This window comes from Passer montanus, unplaced genomic scaffold (assembly GCF_014805655.1).
Source record: "Passer montanus isolate IOZ18808 unplaced genomic scaffold, ASM1480565v1 scaffold12, whole genome shotgun sequence".
NCBI classification, from domain to species: Eukaryota; Metazoa; Chordata; class Aves; order Passeriformes; family Passeridae; genus Passer; species Passer montanus.
The window spans coordinates 1975736-1988963 of record NW_024358722.1 but is presented as its reverse complement, the minus strand read 5'-3'; the positions used below and the strand labels follow the sequence as shown (position 1 = coordinate 1988963).

The 13228-nt window shown below is 45.8% G+C and overlaps 1 protein-coding gene across 1 annotated transcript; it reads left to right on the top strand.

Moving 5' to 3' along the window:
* Positions 1-263: 263 nt before the first annotated feature.
* On the top strand, positions 264-4264 carry LOC120496996 (cytochrome c oxidase assembly protein COX20, mitochondrial). The gene is made up of 4 exons (XM_039697981.1): positions 264-494; positions 2025-2139; positions 2282-2345; positions 2812-4264. The coding sequence occupies exons 1-4, from the start codon at positions 462-464 to the stop codon at positions 2951-2953; spliced, it is 354 nt and encodes a 117-aa protein (XP_039553915.1). The 5' UTR covers positions 264-461; the 3' UTR covers positions 2954-4264.
* The last annotated feature ends 8964 nt before the right edge of the window (positions 4265-13228 follow it).

Sequence of the window (13228 nt, the reverse complement as noted above, 5' to 3'; positions counted from 1 at the left end):
GCGCCCGGCACGCCGGAGCGTGGCGCGGCCGCGTGTTCCCGGGGCCGCGTGCTCCCGCCGGAATCCGCGCGGATTGATTCCCGGGGCCGCGTGTTCCTGGGGCCGCGTGCTCCCGCCGGAATCCGTGCGGATTGATTCCCGGGGCCGCGTGCTCCCGCCGGGATCCGCGCGGATTGATTCCCGGGGCCGCCCTCAGCCCCGCCCGGCCCAGGCGCGCGCCCCCCCCCGGCCGCGTGCCCGCGCGCGCGCGCCCCCCGCGCCGTGACCCATTTCGCCGAACAAAGGATTCGCGCTGGAGCCTCGCTCAGCGCCGGGACCTAAAATGGCGCCGGCGCGGCCGCCCCCGCCCCTTCCGCGGGCGCCACAGAGACGGGGCGGGCGGAGCGGCCTCCCCGCGGCGGCGCTCTGTACGCGGGCGCAGCCCCGGCTCGCTGGTGCGGGCGGGGAGGCGCTGCCGCGGCATGGCGGGCGAGGGCGACTCTGAGCCGGGGAAGGTAACGGAGGGCGGGGGGGCGGCGAGGGGCGCGGAGGAGAACGAGAATGATCATGAGGAGGAGGAGGATGATGAGGAGGAGGTGCGCGGCACGCGGCAGCCCCGCGCTGGGGACACGGGAGGTCAGCGCAGCGCAGCAGGGAGCGTCCCGCCACCGCCCGGCACGCTGCTCCTCCGCCCGAGGAAATACTCGGGAACAATACCCGGAAAGCCGGGGCCCAGCTGGGGCTCTGCGGGGCCCCTGGGCGGGGCGGGCTGGTCGTGCTGCCCCGGGCCCTCCGCGGGGCTTTCCTCGCTGGTGAAACACCGTGGTGAGGGCGGAGGGTCCGCGGGGCCGGTGGTCAGCAGTGGTCAGACATAACAAATGATGCCCGGCCTGGCAGCAGGTGAGACGCTATTTTAAAAGGATGCATCACGCTGCAGATATCAAGTGACTTCTTCCATATGAGAGCAATTGAAATTACTCATTAGGAGGTTCGACCAACACAGAGCACGTCCTTTCTGTCTCGCTTGTACACAGGGACAGCTGATGGCTGTCCCTAGGGAGCATGGATAAAACTAACGCTGGGGATTTCCATGCCTGCCATCCCCTTTACCACAGTGGCACAATTACTTCTCTCACAGAGCTGTAAACCCTCCATAAGCAGTTGAGTACTGTAGTACTCCGTCTTTAAAATCTACTTTGGCCAAGTGGAATACCTTCACAACAAAATAAAACAATTCACCTTTGGTGAATTTTGCTACAGTTGCACACATGATTCTTCATGCTCTCATGATTTAAGCACAGTAGACTGAAAGGTGTTGTCACATCATCCCTGACCAAAGGATTAACAGCAGAAAAATGTGCAGGTGCTACTGAGAGGCAGCCACCTTGACCCTGACCCATGTGTCCAGCCCCTGCCTAGACATAGGGTTAGGTCATAGTGGTTTATAAATGTTTTTATTCAGTATAAGGTTCTCTACTACATGCTCATTCTCCAGTAACTTAACTTTTTTCAAGCACATCTACTTACTTCAGGTACTAAAATTACATGGCATGACTTACTGCATACTTGATTGTAACCTTCCTTGTTTGTTGTGATGTAACAAAAATCCTGGAATCTTAAAGGTCTTCTCCCTTCCTCCTTGGGGGAATGTAAAGGTAAAAAATTAAGCAGTTCATTTGTAATATTCAGTGGGAGGATGGATCAACAGTTTTGTGCAAAACTAGATTATATAAATTAGTAGTTAACTCTTCCAAAAACATCCCTGATATATCTGTACCTCTTCACTTTTGGTCCTCCCTAATCCTGGATGCAGTAACTTCTCAACTGGTTTTGCTGGACTATTAAGATAACAAGTCAGTTTTACAGTTGAGTTGGCATCATAGACTTCTACAGAAGTGATTTTTTAAATTTATGTTGGTTTTTTTTTTTGTTTTGTTTTGTCTTAGATAACAAGTCAGTTTTACAGTTGAGTTGGCATCATAGACTTCTACAGAAGTGATTTTTTAAATTTATGGGTTTTTTGTTTGTTTTGTTTTGTCTTGCAGTCCTTTAAACTCCTGGGATTTCTCGATGTTAAAAATGTTCCATGTGCACGAGAGTCAGTGCTCTATGGCTCCTTGGGGGCTTTAGTTATGGGTCTTGGACATTTTCTAGCAACTAGTAAGTACTTATTCCTTTTGGGTTTTATATATTTATTTGCAAGCAAAAAACCCTTCTATTTGCTGTTAGGTGTTATTAATAATGGGAAGCCATACAAGTTGTTTTCTCTAACTTTTCAGACGATTTTTTGTTTTTCTTTCAGGCAGAGTCAAAAGATCTTGTGATGTTGCAGTTGGCAGCTATATTTGCACAATGTTAGGATACTGGTATGTAAAATGCTTCTTCAGTTTTCACTGGCCTGTGTTGGTGAATTGTACAACATGATCCCTGTGTTTCAGTTTTCAGAAACAGTGTTTCATGTTGGTTTTGAAACCACAGTAAAAAACCTGCCTAGCAAAGCGTCCTCTTCCTTCTCCCCAAAATACTTTCCTTCTTTAAAGGAAAACATTTCACTGTGTTTGAATGTTTATGTTTATATATATATATATTTTAAATACTTCCTATTGTTTCTTGAATCCTAAACTATCAACTCCCCCACTTATTTCTATTTTTCTTAATTATTTTTTCCTTTTCATACCCCATCCTTGTGTCCTGATTCCAAAGGCAGCATGCTTAATTTTACTAGCATTATCCCATGTGGTTGCAACTTTTCAGCTGCCTGAATGACTCTGGTTTGATACTGCCACTACTATAAAGGAGGGCATTTTGTTTCCTTTTCATCCCCTCCTCTAGGTTTTACTGCAGGTACAACTTGGCCCAGCAAAGGATCCGGCAAAGAATGATTAAAGAAGGAATGAAAAACAGAATTTTATTTGAAGGCAGTTATCTTGATCCACAAAACAAACAAACTGGCAGTGAAAGAAGTGATTCATAGGTTGCTCCGGAAGAGTTGTGGTTTAATACATCTCTGGGAAAAGGTGGTCCAAAAAAAAGTCAGTCTACACTGCAAGCCTGTGAGGTGTCTAAAACTGGTAAAGCATGGTTTTCCTAGCAAACCTGAGCAGGAAATTCATAGTGAATCTGTTAAGTTAGTACAAGCCTTGCTTTGTTTCATGTATGTATGTATGTGACTGCACACATTTGGAATGACGTCCTGTTAAACATCTGGGAGCTGCTGTGTTCTCCTCAGGGTCTCAAAGGATTAACAACAGTGATTTGGGACTGCTTTAACTTCCATTATAAACAGAGTGTGGTTTGTTTTAGCAAAGTTGTAATTACTTCTCATTTAAATAGAGGAAAATATTTTCATCACCTGTTGAGTAAATGCTATTATTAACAGTGCTGTTTGTGAAACAGGAATATTTGAGCAGTAGGAGAAGGCTTTGCTTGTGCAAAGTGGGTGATAGTCAGCAGCCTTTGTAAGATTTCAGCTGCAGGATAACCAGATAACTTACATACATTGTGAAGCTGAAGGATTTCCATCTTTGTTCTGTTTGAAACTATGAATAAAATCACACTTCAGAGCAGTCTGAACTATGTAAGTAAATAATTTTTTACTTCATTTAAAATCTTGCTACTTAAGACACTTCCTTTCTATTTGTGGAGTCATAATCTACATTGTTTGTAAGTAGCAATGTTTGTTTTGGCTTTAATTTTTTTTTAAAGGTATGTTCTACAGTGATTTTTCAGTTAAAAGAAATACCAGTACATAATGTCAAGGAAACCATCTTGTTTGGAAATACAGTGTTAGGTCTAATAGCATATTGGTCAAAAGATGAGTGATGACATCACTTGCTTGCTTCTGCCTGCACGAGTGACACAATGTTTTTATTTTTCCATATAATGATTTATGGTCTGTTATGCTGTAAGCACTTTATCGTCTAAAGGCATGTCACCAAGCAAAAATAGTCCTTTTCCCCCACCCTGTACTTACTCTGAGAGAGTTTGTGATCTGTTGTTAACTCATATTGGTGCAGGGAGGTTTGAACATCCAGATGTTAACAGCAGTATTGCTCCACTTATTTATTTGGAAATATACTTGAGAGCACTGAACAAACATGCTATTTACACTGAGAAAATTAAACTTCTACCCTTTGTGGATTAGCTTCTTATAAGAAGAAAACAAACCTATATACTCTAATTCCTTTTTGCCCTTCTATTCCTCATGTTTGTTTTGAAGGAAACGAAGATACATTTTATTGAGGACATTGACTTCAATATTTTATATTAAAAGTCTTCAGAAGAATTAATACAATGAAACACTTACTGTCCTCACAGCAAAATCCAAACTGAGAAGTTAATTGGTAGCTAATTCAGAAGAGGAAAATGTTTCCCCTGGTTCTGTGCTGGGTGGGGGCCAAGGGGACACAGGAGGCTTCTTCTCCTTGGGGTGGAAGCTGTTGCTTCGTAAAACCTTTGGAGCAGCAGTGGGAAACTGAGCGAGCCATGAAGCTGGTCTTAACAAGCTCCTGTTTTAATACATGGTTGAGTTCTTTCCTATCTGAACTAAGAAAAGAAAGTGCAACCTAAGCAGGGGGTCTTTTGGCTGTGAGGTCATAGGTCAGCTGGGGGGTTTAGGCAAAAAAGCAGAGGGATGAAAATTTACTCTTTGGCAAAGAGCAGTTGTAGAGAGAGAAGTGAAGGGTGTTTTGTGCTGATGGGAAAGAAGTTAGCATGTGCATAATGGCATCCTTCAAAACACACAAATACTGTGACTGGTGAGAAAGTAGCAGCATTATGATACTGTGTAAGTAAAAAAAAACTGGGGAAAATTTGCAGCATTAAATCCTCTCTGGTGTTAATTGGTGTTGGGATAAGTTACTGTATTTGAGAATATTAGCCCAATAGCAGCTTAACCACAGTTTTAGCAGTAACTGTGAAATGCTAAATGTATCTGCATTGCGTAGATAACTCATCTAATACTTCTGCTTCACTGTGCAGAGTGTAAAATGAGCATGCCAGATGTTCACAAAAAAGCTGGGGAAGAGGCAATGTGCAGGCAGCCTGGCCAGCACATTGGAGCTTCAGTGTTTTAGTAAAACTCTAAGTGGGATTAACTGGAAGTTGAGGCCTTTGCTAAATAGGGCAGGGCAGGGATATAAGACAAGGAAGCGGTGAGCAAGACTCTGTTGGTCTGAAAGGGGTGCCTGCAAGAGCACAGGGAAGAATGCTCATGATCAAACATGCAGGAGAAAAAGTCTGGCATAATTCCTCAAGTGCTGGCTCCAGCTCCTTCCATGCCAGCTATGGAGAGTGAATTGAAAGTGACTGACAATTAAAGAGTGAGAGACAGGATAAAACAAAAATATCTCAAAGCTATTAGTTGTCATAAATTAGGATACGTTGACAAGAAAACAAAAATTTCTGTTATTTAAGTAATTCTGACATTTGAAAACAATGACATAACTATTTTTTAAAATTAGTGAGTTGTATCTCTATTTATATGTTACTGTTAATTTCATAAATCTTAAGTCATTGCTGGAAATGCATAGCACACCTTTGTATTTATCAGACCTGAAATGTAAAAGAATTGCAGCTAATGACAGATATGCTTTGCCTAAATTAAAACTTACCAGACACTTACTAGGATGGAAAAGAAAAAGTAATTTTTAAGATGTTTGGTTTCCAGCCCCCTCAGAATAAACCATAAAAAGGGAGAGAATGTAGTATAGCAACTTCAAACCGTAAGTTGTTAAAACCCTGTTTATTTTAGTGACACTTATGTTACTTGGTTACTGAGCAGTGACTGACAAGCAGTTTTTATCCCTGAAGTTAGGGAAATCCTTCCTTAAAGCAGCCTAAATCACCAGCAAAATAGAGAGATGGGTTTATGGCCCCTTTGCTCCTCCACACCTTTCTCTTCCTGTTCCCTGCAGTAGCAATACTCTGGGAAAAGGCGTTTGCAGCCTCCTCCAGCAGGAGTGCACACTTGGGACTCCGGCAGCGGCCAGAGGCCACTTGGGCAAGGTGTGTCCTCCAGGTCCTTGGAGAAGGGAAGTCACTGTGGGAGGCACCAGGCTGAAACCTGGAGATCTAAGGTTAATTGCCAGCCCCATTCCCAGTGCTGCATGTGATCATGTGCCTTCAGTGCCTCTCACAGGTGCAAATTCCCTTCTTCAGCCATGGAGAGGCTCAAAACTTTTCTAAAGGTGACAGCACAGGCAATTACAGCTGCCATCCCAAACTTGACATTTATCTTTTTATCCAAGCAGAGACTTTAGGGAGATGTAGGCCCTCTGCATTTTGCAGGCTTCCAGACTCTGTGTGTCACCGCCCACTCTTCTTCAGCCATGGAGAGGCTCAAAACTTTTCTAAAGGTGACAGCACAGGCAATTACAGCTGCCATCCCAAACTTGACATTTATCTTTTTATCCAAGCAGAGACTTTAGGGAGATGTAGGCCCTCTCTGCATTTTGCAGGCTTCCAGACTGTGTGTGTCACCGCCCACCCTGAGTCCTTGAGTGCTGCAAAGGAAAGGTCATCTCCTGTCACTGAGCCTGGCTTTTGGTAGGTTTTTTTTATTTGGGTCTGGAGGAAGTACGTTTGTTATTTCTGGTATAAGCAATCCAGGTAACAATGAAGTACTGTGTGAATTCAGCTGTAATGAGCTCCCAAGCAAAATATTTTCTCCAGCTTAGTAGACTAATTCCCATACTTCTCTTGTTCCTATCCAGACATTTAGCTCAAGAGCTCGGTGGTTACCAGTGAAAGTTGTTTGCTTGCTCCATTTAATTCTTGAAACAAATACATTGTTCTTACCTTGGAAAACTGATCAAAACAAAGTTTTACAATATATTCAGATGCTCAAGAAGATGATCCTTTGATTTTTTTTTCCCCCCCCATAAGTGAAGAAGAACTAGCATTTAATTCTTGAAACAAATACATTGTTCTTACCTTGGAAAACTGATCAAAACAAAGTTTTACAATATATTCAGATGCTCAAGAAGATGATCCTTTGGGTTTTTTTTTTTCCCCATAAGTGAAGAACTAATTCTATATCAGAAGTGGAACTGAGTTTTAGTGAATGTGACTCAAGGCCTTGGAACAGGTAACTTTCTTACATTTAAAATGAAAATATTACATTAAGCACATACAGCTGCTAAACCTTCAGAGGGTGGTGGAGGAGGAGGATAATGAGAGGTAGAACCTTGGATGACACTTTGAGGAAAACACAGAGTTTTGTTCATGGCTAACGGCACCCAGGCTAAGGGTAGGTTCCCTGTTTTTCACACACTCCTTTGGTTTTTTTCTGCTTGAGTTCATAGTTTGCCTGAGAGCCATCCAGCAGGGGGTCTGCCTGTTCCTTCGAGAATAGGTCACAGCATCCTTATGTCTGCGTGTTTTCAAGATTAAGAGCAGTTTGTTCTGAGGCTATTTTAATCCTGCCAGCTTCTGTCATCTGTCATGAGCAAGAGTGTGTCAAAACCCTCAGCTCTCCTGAGCATGCCAGGAGCCCTCTGGCAGTACCTAAAATGTACCACGGGAGTGGACAATTACCACGGCAGGGATCTTTCTCTTTAGACTGGCCACAGCTCCAAAAATATCCAGATTGTATAGAAAGGTGATCTGCTTAACAGAAACAAAGATTCCCCCTTTTCCTGCTCTGGAGAGAAGGAAGAACATGCTTTGCATATTTTTTAAACTCCTTGTTTATTTTGTCAAATGCTGTAACAAAGCAGCAGGTGTGCTCTCAGCCAGTGTGAATTTTCTCTCTAGACAACAGATCCTCATCTCTCCTGTTAATGGCAAATGGCTTGTGATTACTCTGGTGCTCTCATTGTGTGTGCTTTTATCCATTACACATCTTGGTCTTCAATCCTGCATATACATGCATGGCAGGTCTTTGGAGTTCACTTACAAGTCTTACAGCTCTAGCTGATATTCATGCTTTCTGTCATCCAGGTCAAGAGTTCTTACCACCTTCACCTTTACCAGGTGGCCACAGTGAGAGATCTTTCTCCACCATGTCATCACTGTGACACTGCACAGATGCTGTGGGAACTGGATGAGAGATGCAGCCCACCTGCCCTGCCATTGCTCTTTGTTATGTTACTTAAGCAATTAAAGGGAAGCTAATACCCCTCCCTTTCAGGAAATGTTCAGGCTCTGGCAGAGATAGTGGCAATATCTCTGAAGATGAAAAGCCAATAGCAGGTTTATTACTGGACTGATACATTTCCACAAATGGCTGTTGCAGGAGTCCTTCACGGAGCAAATACAGAGCAAAAAAATTCTGACAGCCTGTTCCTCAAAATATAGAGGAAAGTACCCTATTCAGACCCCCCAAAGAAATCTGGAGCTACCAGTGATTGTTACATGCTGTGCTTAAAATGCTTTAATCCAGTATTTAAAGCCCTTGAGGGCTGTCCTGAGGCAGCACTGGGAGGCCATGACAGAACTTGTTTGACTCAGTTTCTTAGCTCTGATAGTATCCCAGTATTGTATTCTTCCATTACTGCCTACTGAGACTCCCAGGTGAATAAAAAGAGCTCAGCCTTTTCTTCCTAAACCTCACAAGGTCCCCTTGAACCAGGACCATAGAGGGCTTCGTAAACCCACTAACAAGCACAATGGCCCTCTCCTTCCCAAAAGCCAGTCAGCATTAATTTCTACTCAGAAATTTCACTATCACCATTCATCCTTCTACTGGGGACACCATACCTCAGTCTGTACATGTCTCTCACCCACACCTGAGCTCTGCAAGAGACTTATCTCGAGAGCACCTAAGTGGGTCACAGAGTGGCCACCTACCAGATGGCCAGGAAGCTGCTCCCTCGGAGCAGGGCTGGGTTCCAGCAGAGCGAGGGATGCCCCCGCGCATGGCTGTGTGAACACACTCGTGCAGCCACACTCCCTTGCTTCAGGAATGCTGTGAGATGCCACAAACCACAGCTCTGTGTGAAGTCACAAACTCCTGGTATGGCACCAAACCGGAAAAAAATTCAGAGGGGTTTAGATAATTATATAGCAGCAGTATGGTCCCTCTACTGCCAGCCTCGTGTGGGATCCATGCTAATTGGAATACAGCCACCATACGAGGAGGAGCCCATGCACTCCCTCCCTTCCCCCACCAGCCCTTCAGTTGCTTTCAGCGCTGTAATCTTCCCGGGTTTGTTCTGGAACTAGAGAAGGATAGTTGTACTGGGTAAATAATGGACCTTTCAAGGCAGTAAGTACCTATAAAAACAAGATCATTCCTGAAAACTTCTCTTCATTGTCTGCAAGAATCTGCTGAAAAAACGGTTGGAGTCTCTCATTTCCCATCTGCGGGTGTTTCCTTAAAGGAAAAAAAATAAAAAGGGGCTGGCCGGCTGCCAGGCTGTGGAGGCACATAAATATCCTGGGGCTGTGCCAAGGCAGCCGCTGAAGCGGCAGCAGCAGCAGCCCCCTCCCAGGAATGTCCGGCAGCCGCTGATTTTCAGGAAGTGTCTCCCGGCCTCCACCACCTTCTCCATCGCCAAGCAGACTGTGGAGTTTTCTCAGTGCCAAGCAGGGCTGGGCTCAGTGTTCAGCCCTGCGGACTGGAGCACTGGATCGAAGTGATTGCTCCCACTCCTTCCCTTTGGAGGAAGCAGCTCCTATTGCAGCCACATGCGGGAACCAGCCAGTCCTCTCGAGCTTTGGCAGCTGGTGTGAGGCTTGGTGGGCTCTGCTCCACACAGGAGATACTTCTTGTAACAAAGGGACAGGCAAGTTCATGCAAAAAGGTGTGATTGATAGAATATCCTAGGTCTGGGATCCAAATACCCAGATGGTGACATTTAAATGTTACCAAATGTTACTTAAGTTTTGAAGCAGTTCTTACCGAGCTATCACAGCTGCTTACTCCAAGGTCTCTCAGACTAAATAGGGCGAACACACAAGACATTAATTTGCCCAAGTAATTTCCAACTAATGTTTCTTTTTGAGGTGCTTGTCTCACTATTTAACAATAGGTTAGGTCTTATTGTTGATGTTGTTTTATAGGGCAGCTGCTTGCCTAATGGAGTGTCCAATAGAGGCTGGGAAGCAGTTAGCTGAATCACAGCCCTGCTGAAGAGGATGGGACTTACAGTGGCTGCCAAGTTGAATGTGGGCCAGGAGAGTGTTCTCTCTGCAAATAAGTCAGCCTGCAGTCTGAGCTCCATCAGGAAATATGTGGCCAGTGAATGGAGAGATGCACTTATCCATCAGTACCGACACTGCTGAGCAGGGCATCTAATATTGCTGCCCAGCTTTGGGCTTCTTGCTCAACAAGGATGTCGAAAAACTGTAGAGACTCCAGTCATGGGCTCCTAAGTTGTCCACAGAGCTCAAGGTGTGCCCTCTGGAAAGACAGTGGAAGGAGCTGGATTTAGTCTGTGGGGTGAACTAACAAGAGCCAAGTATTACGTGCAAGACAGTTACAAAGACGGGGCCAAACATCTCCTGATAGCTGCAGGAGATGGGGTAGGGCCAATGGCCACAAATTCCAATTTGGGGGCTCCAGGCCAGGCAGGAGGACAGGCCTTTTTTACTCTGAGGGCAGTGCACTGAGCAGTGCACTGAGCAGCCCAGAGAGGCCATGTAACTTCCACCCTTGATAGCTGCAGGAGATGGGGTAGGGCCAATGGCCACAAATTCCAATTTGGGGGCTCCAGGCCAGCCTGGTTTACTCTGAGGGCAGTGCACTGGGCAGTGCACTGGGCCGCCCAGAGAGGCCAAGTAATTTCCACCCTCTGCAGGTTTTCAAGCTCTAGACAAAGCCCCAGCTGACCTGAGCACAGGTGGCAGTCCTGCCGCAAGTGAGAGAATGGACTCCATGTCCATAAGCAAATCTCTACGATTCTGCAGCCTACAGAGACACAGAGAATCTGCAGAACCCAAGGCAGGAAAAGCCCAGTGCCATGCAGAGGACAGCCTTTTTGAAGAGCATTCCTTTTTGCCTTCAGGAATTGTTCTCTCCAATGCAGTGCTCCCAGGCTTGGTGGGAGGCCTCACAGCATCACAGGTGCTCTGGCAGCAGCAGGGAGCACATAGCAGGGAAGACAAAGTGTGCAGCATGTGGAGGTGCCAGGCTTTGGGTAAACATCTCTGCTGCTCACAACCTGCACATGATACTCACCTCTGGTAGCTCAACTTTTTTGAGTCTTGTTTCTCAGCAAACCCCAAGTGTCTAAGCAAACCCCAAATGTGAGCAAACCCCAAATGTCACTTCTTTCAGAAAAAGATATTACAAGCAAATACCTCCTTCAAGACTTACAAATTTCTTTCCCCCATTTCTATGTCTTACCCATAGTTTTGATTTTACTAACTTCTAGAACCAAAAGTACTCAGTAGATCAAAGATTGTCTACTAAACCAGAAGAGATAACAAAAACTTGCTCTAAAGTAACACTTGCGTTTCAAGTCACCCACAAGTAATTGTATTTCTAGGTTTTTTACACTTGCCTTTGTTTTTTGCTATTGATGTTGACAACATGTTAAACATTGAGCATCTTTTTTAAGCTACAGCAAAGTTTACATAGCAACCACCATAGCTGAATCCTCCTGCCACTCCCAGTACTGGCAGAAAGACAAAGTAAGGCAAGAGTCACATCCAGAGTAATTGCTGGCCAAGTCCTGATTTCAGCCAGTTCCCTGTAAGGGCTGGCTCTGGAGAAGCCTTCTGTGCTGGAGGAGATGGCTGGGCCTAACAAAGCACCAGGGATGAGGATGGGCGTGAGAGAGGTGCTGCTCTAACTTCACCACAGCTGGGCTGTTACACACATGAGTTACAAAGCGCTCTTCTGAGTTTCCACTTGCTCCTCAGCAGCTTTTCCTGACAGCCTGGAGCTTTCCCCATCCTCCACAGTGCTTTGGGCCAAGTTGTCTCCAGCTCTACTTACTCCTCCCTTGCTAGTTCACAGATACAGCATGTGCATGTTTCCTTGCTTGGGAAAGCCCAGCCCCTGGCAGCTAACATCTGCAGAAGTGTCAAAGTATTTCTTGTCTCTGCAACTCAGTTTGATTTCTTGGGGCATTGCCTGAGGTTGCCCTGTTAGAAAGCACTGGCCTAGTTTTTCAAAAGGTCGTGGACAAGGAAACTTCCTAATCTTAAAATATGACTTCATCACGTATTTCTATTAAAAGCAGTGCTTGGAGTGTTGCAAGGGGAAAAAAAAAAATTAGTGGCTTACATCATGAGTAAGAATTTTTCTTTCAATGCAAGTGGCTTGGACTGCACAGGATGTAGCCAGAAGACTGATTTAATTCATTCCACTATCAGAAAAAGTGGGCACAACGTCTAAAAATCTCTTCGCTGCTGAGCTGTCCTGCAGTAGGCACAGGAAGGAGCTCGTGTACAGGTGCCACTTACACCGAGCTCCTACACACGGGTGGCAGCACTGCCGGGTACTCCCGGCGCAGCAGAGGAAGCCCAGCACACTGGAAAGGCCAGCTCCCGACAGCAGAGCCGCGTGTGGGGACAGGGATCTCATAAGCCACCCCAGAACCAAAGCCCACCCCTGATGTCCCACAGCTGAGTCTGTTTACAAAGTCCTCTCACGCAGGACACCTCCCCTCGCCAAGCCCGGGAAGCACCTCCATGTACACAGTGTGTATCCTAGCGACTGTCACTAGCAAAGGCAGAAATACAGCTGGAGTTTGTTTGGTTGTTAGCGGGCGCTTCCTGCCGGGACAGGCAGCGCAGCCCAGCCTGGAGCCTGCAGCTCAGCGCGCACGGCCCCTCGGGCACGGCCAGAGCCTGCTCAGGATGGAGCAGCTGCGTCAGACAGGGCTGCAAGGAGAGCAGCAGCAGCAGCGCTGGCACTGCTGCCAACAGCTGCACAGACACCATGTGCCATGGGCCCATTGGCACAGAGCTAAGCCCGAAGCTATCCAGGTTTGTAGCCTCTTAGGAGAAAAACCCATCTCAGGTAGAAAAAGGCAAACCCGGTTTGCACTCCAAAAGGAAACGCACCCCGAAACATGAGCCCAGACCCCAGTGCTGTATGCCACTATCTGTGCTGCTCTAATCCAAGTACTTTCCTGCATGTAAACAAACCCTTGTAAGCTGCATGAAATCACTGAACATGACAGATGGCTCAGCCTCTCGTTTTGGCAATGTACAGCTGTGCCTTCCTCACCTTTCTACAGCCACCAGCTAAATTTTGTATTGTCCCTTTTAAATGCAAACTGTGGATTTTTTAGTATTAGTGACACTTTAGGCAACTGCTTCTCTATAAAAGCCATTTTCACATGGCAAAATAAAT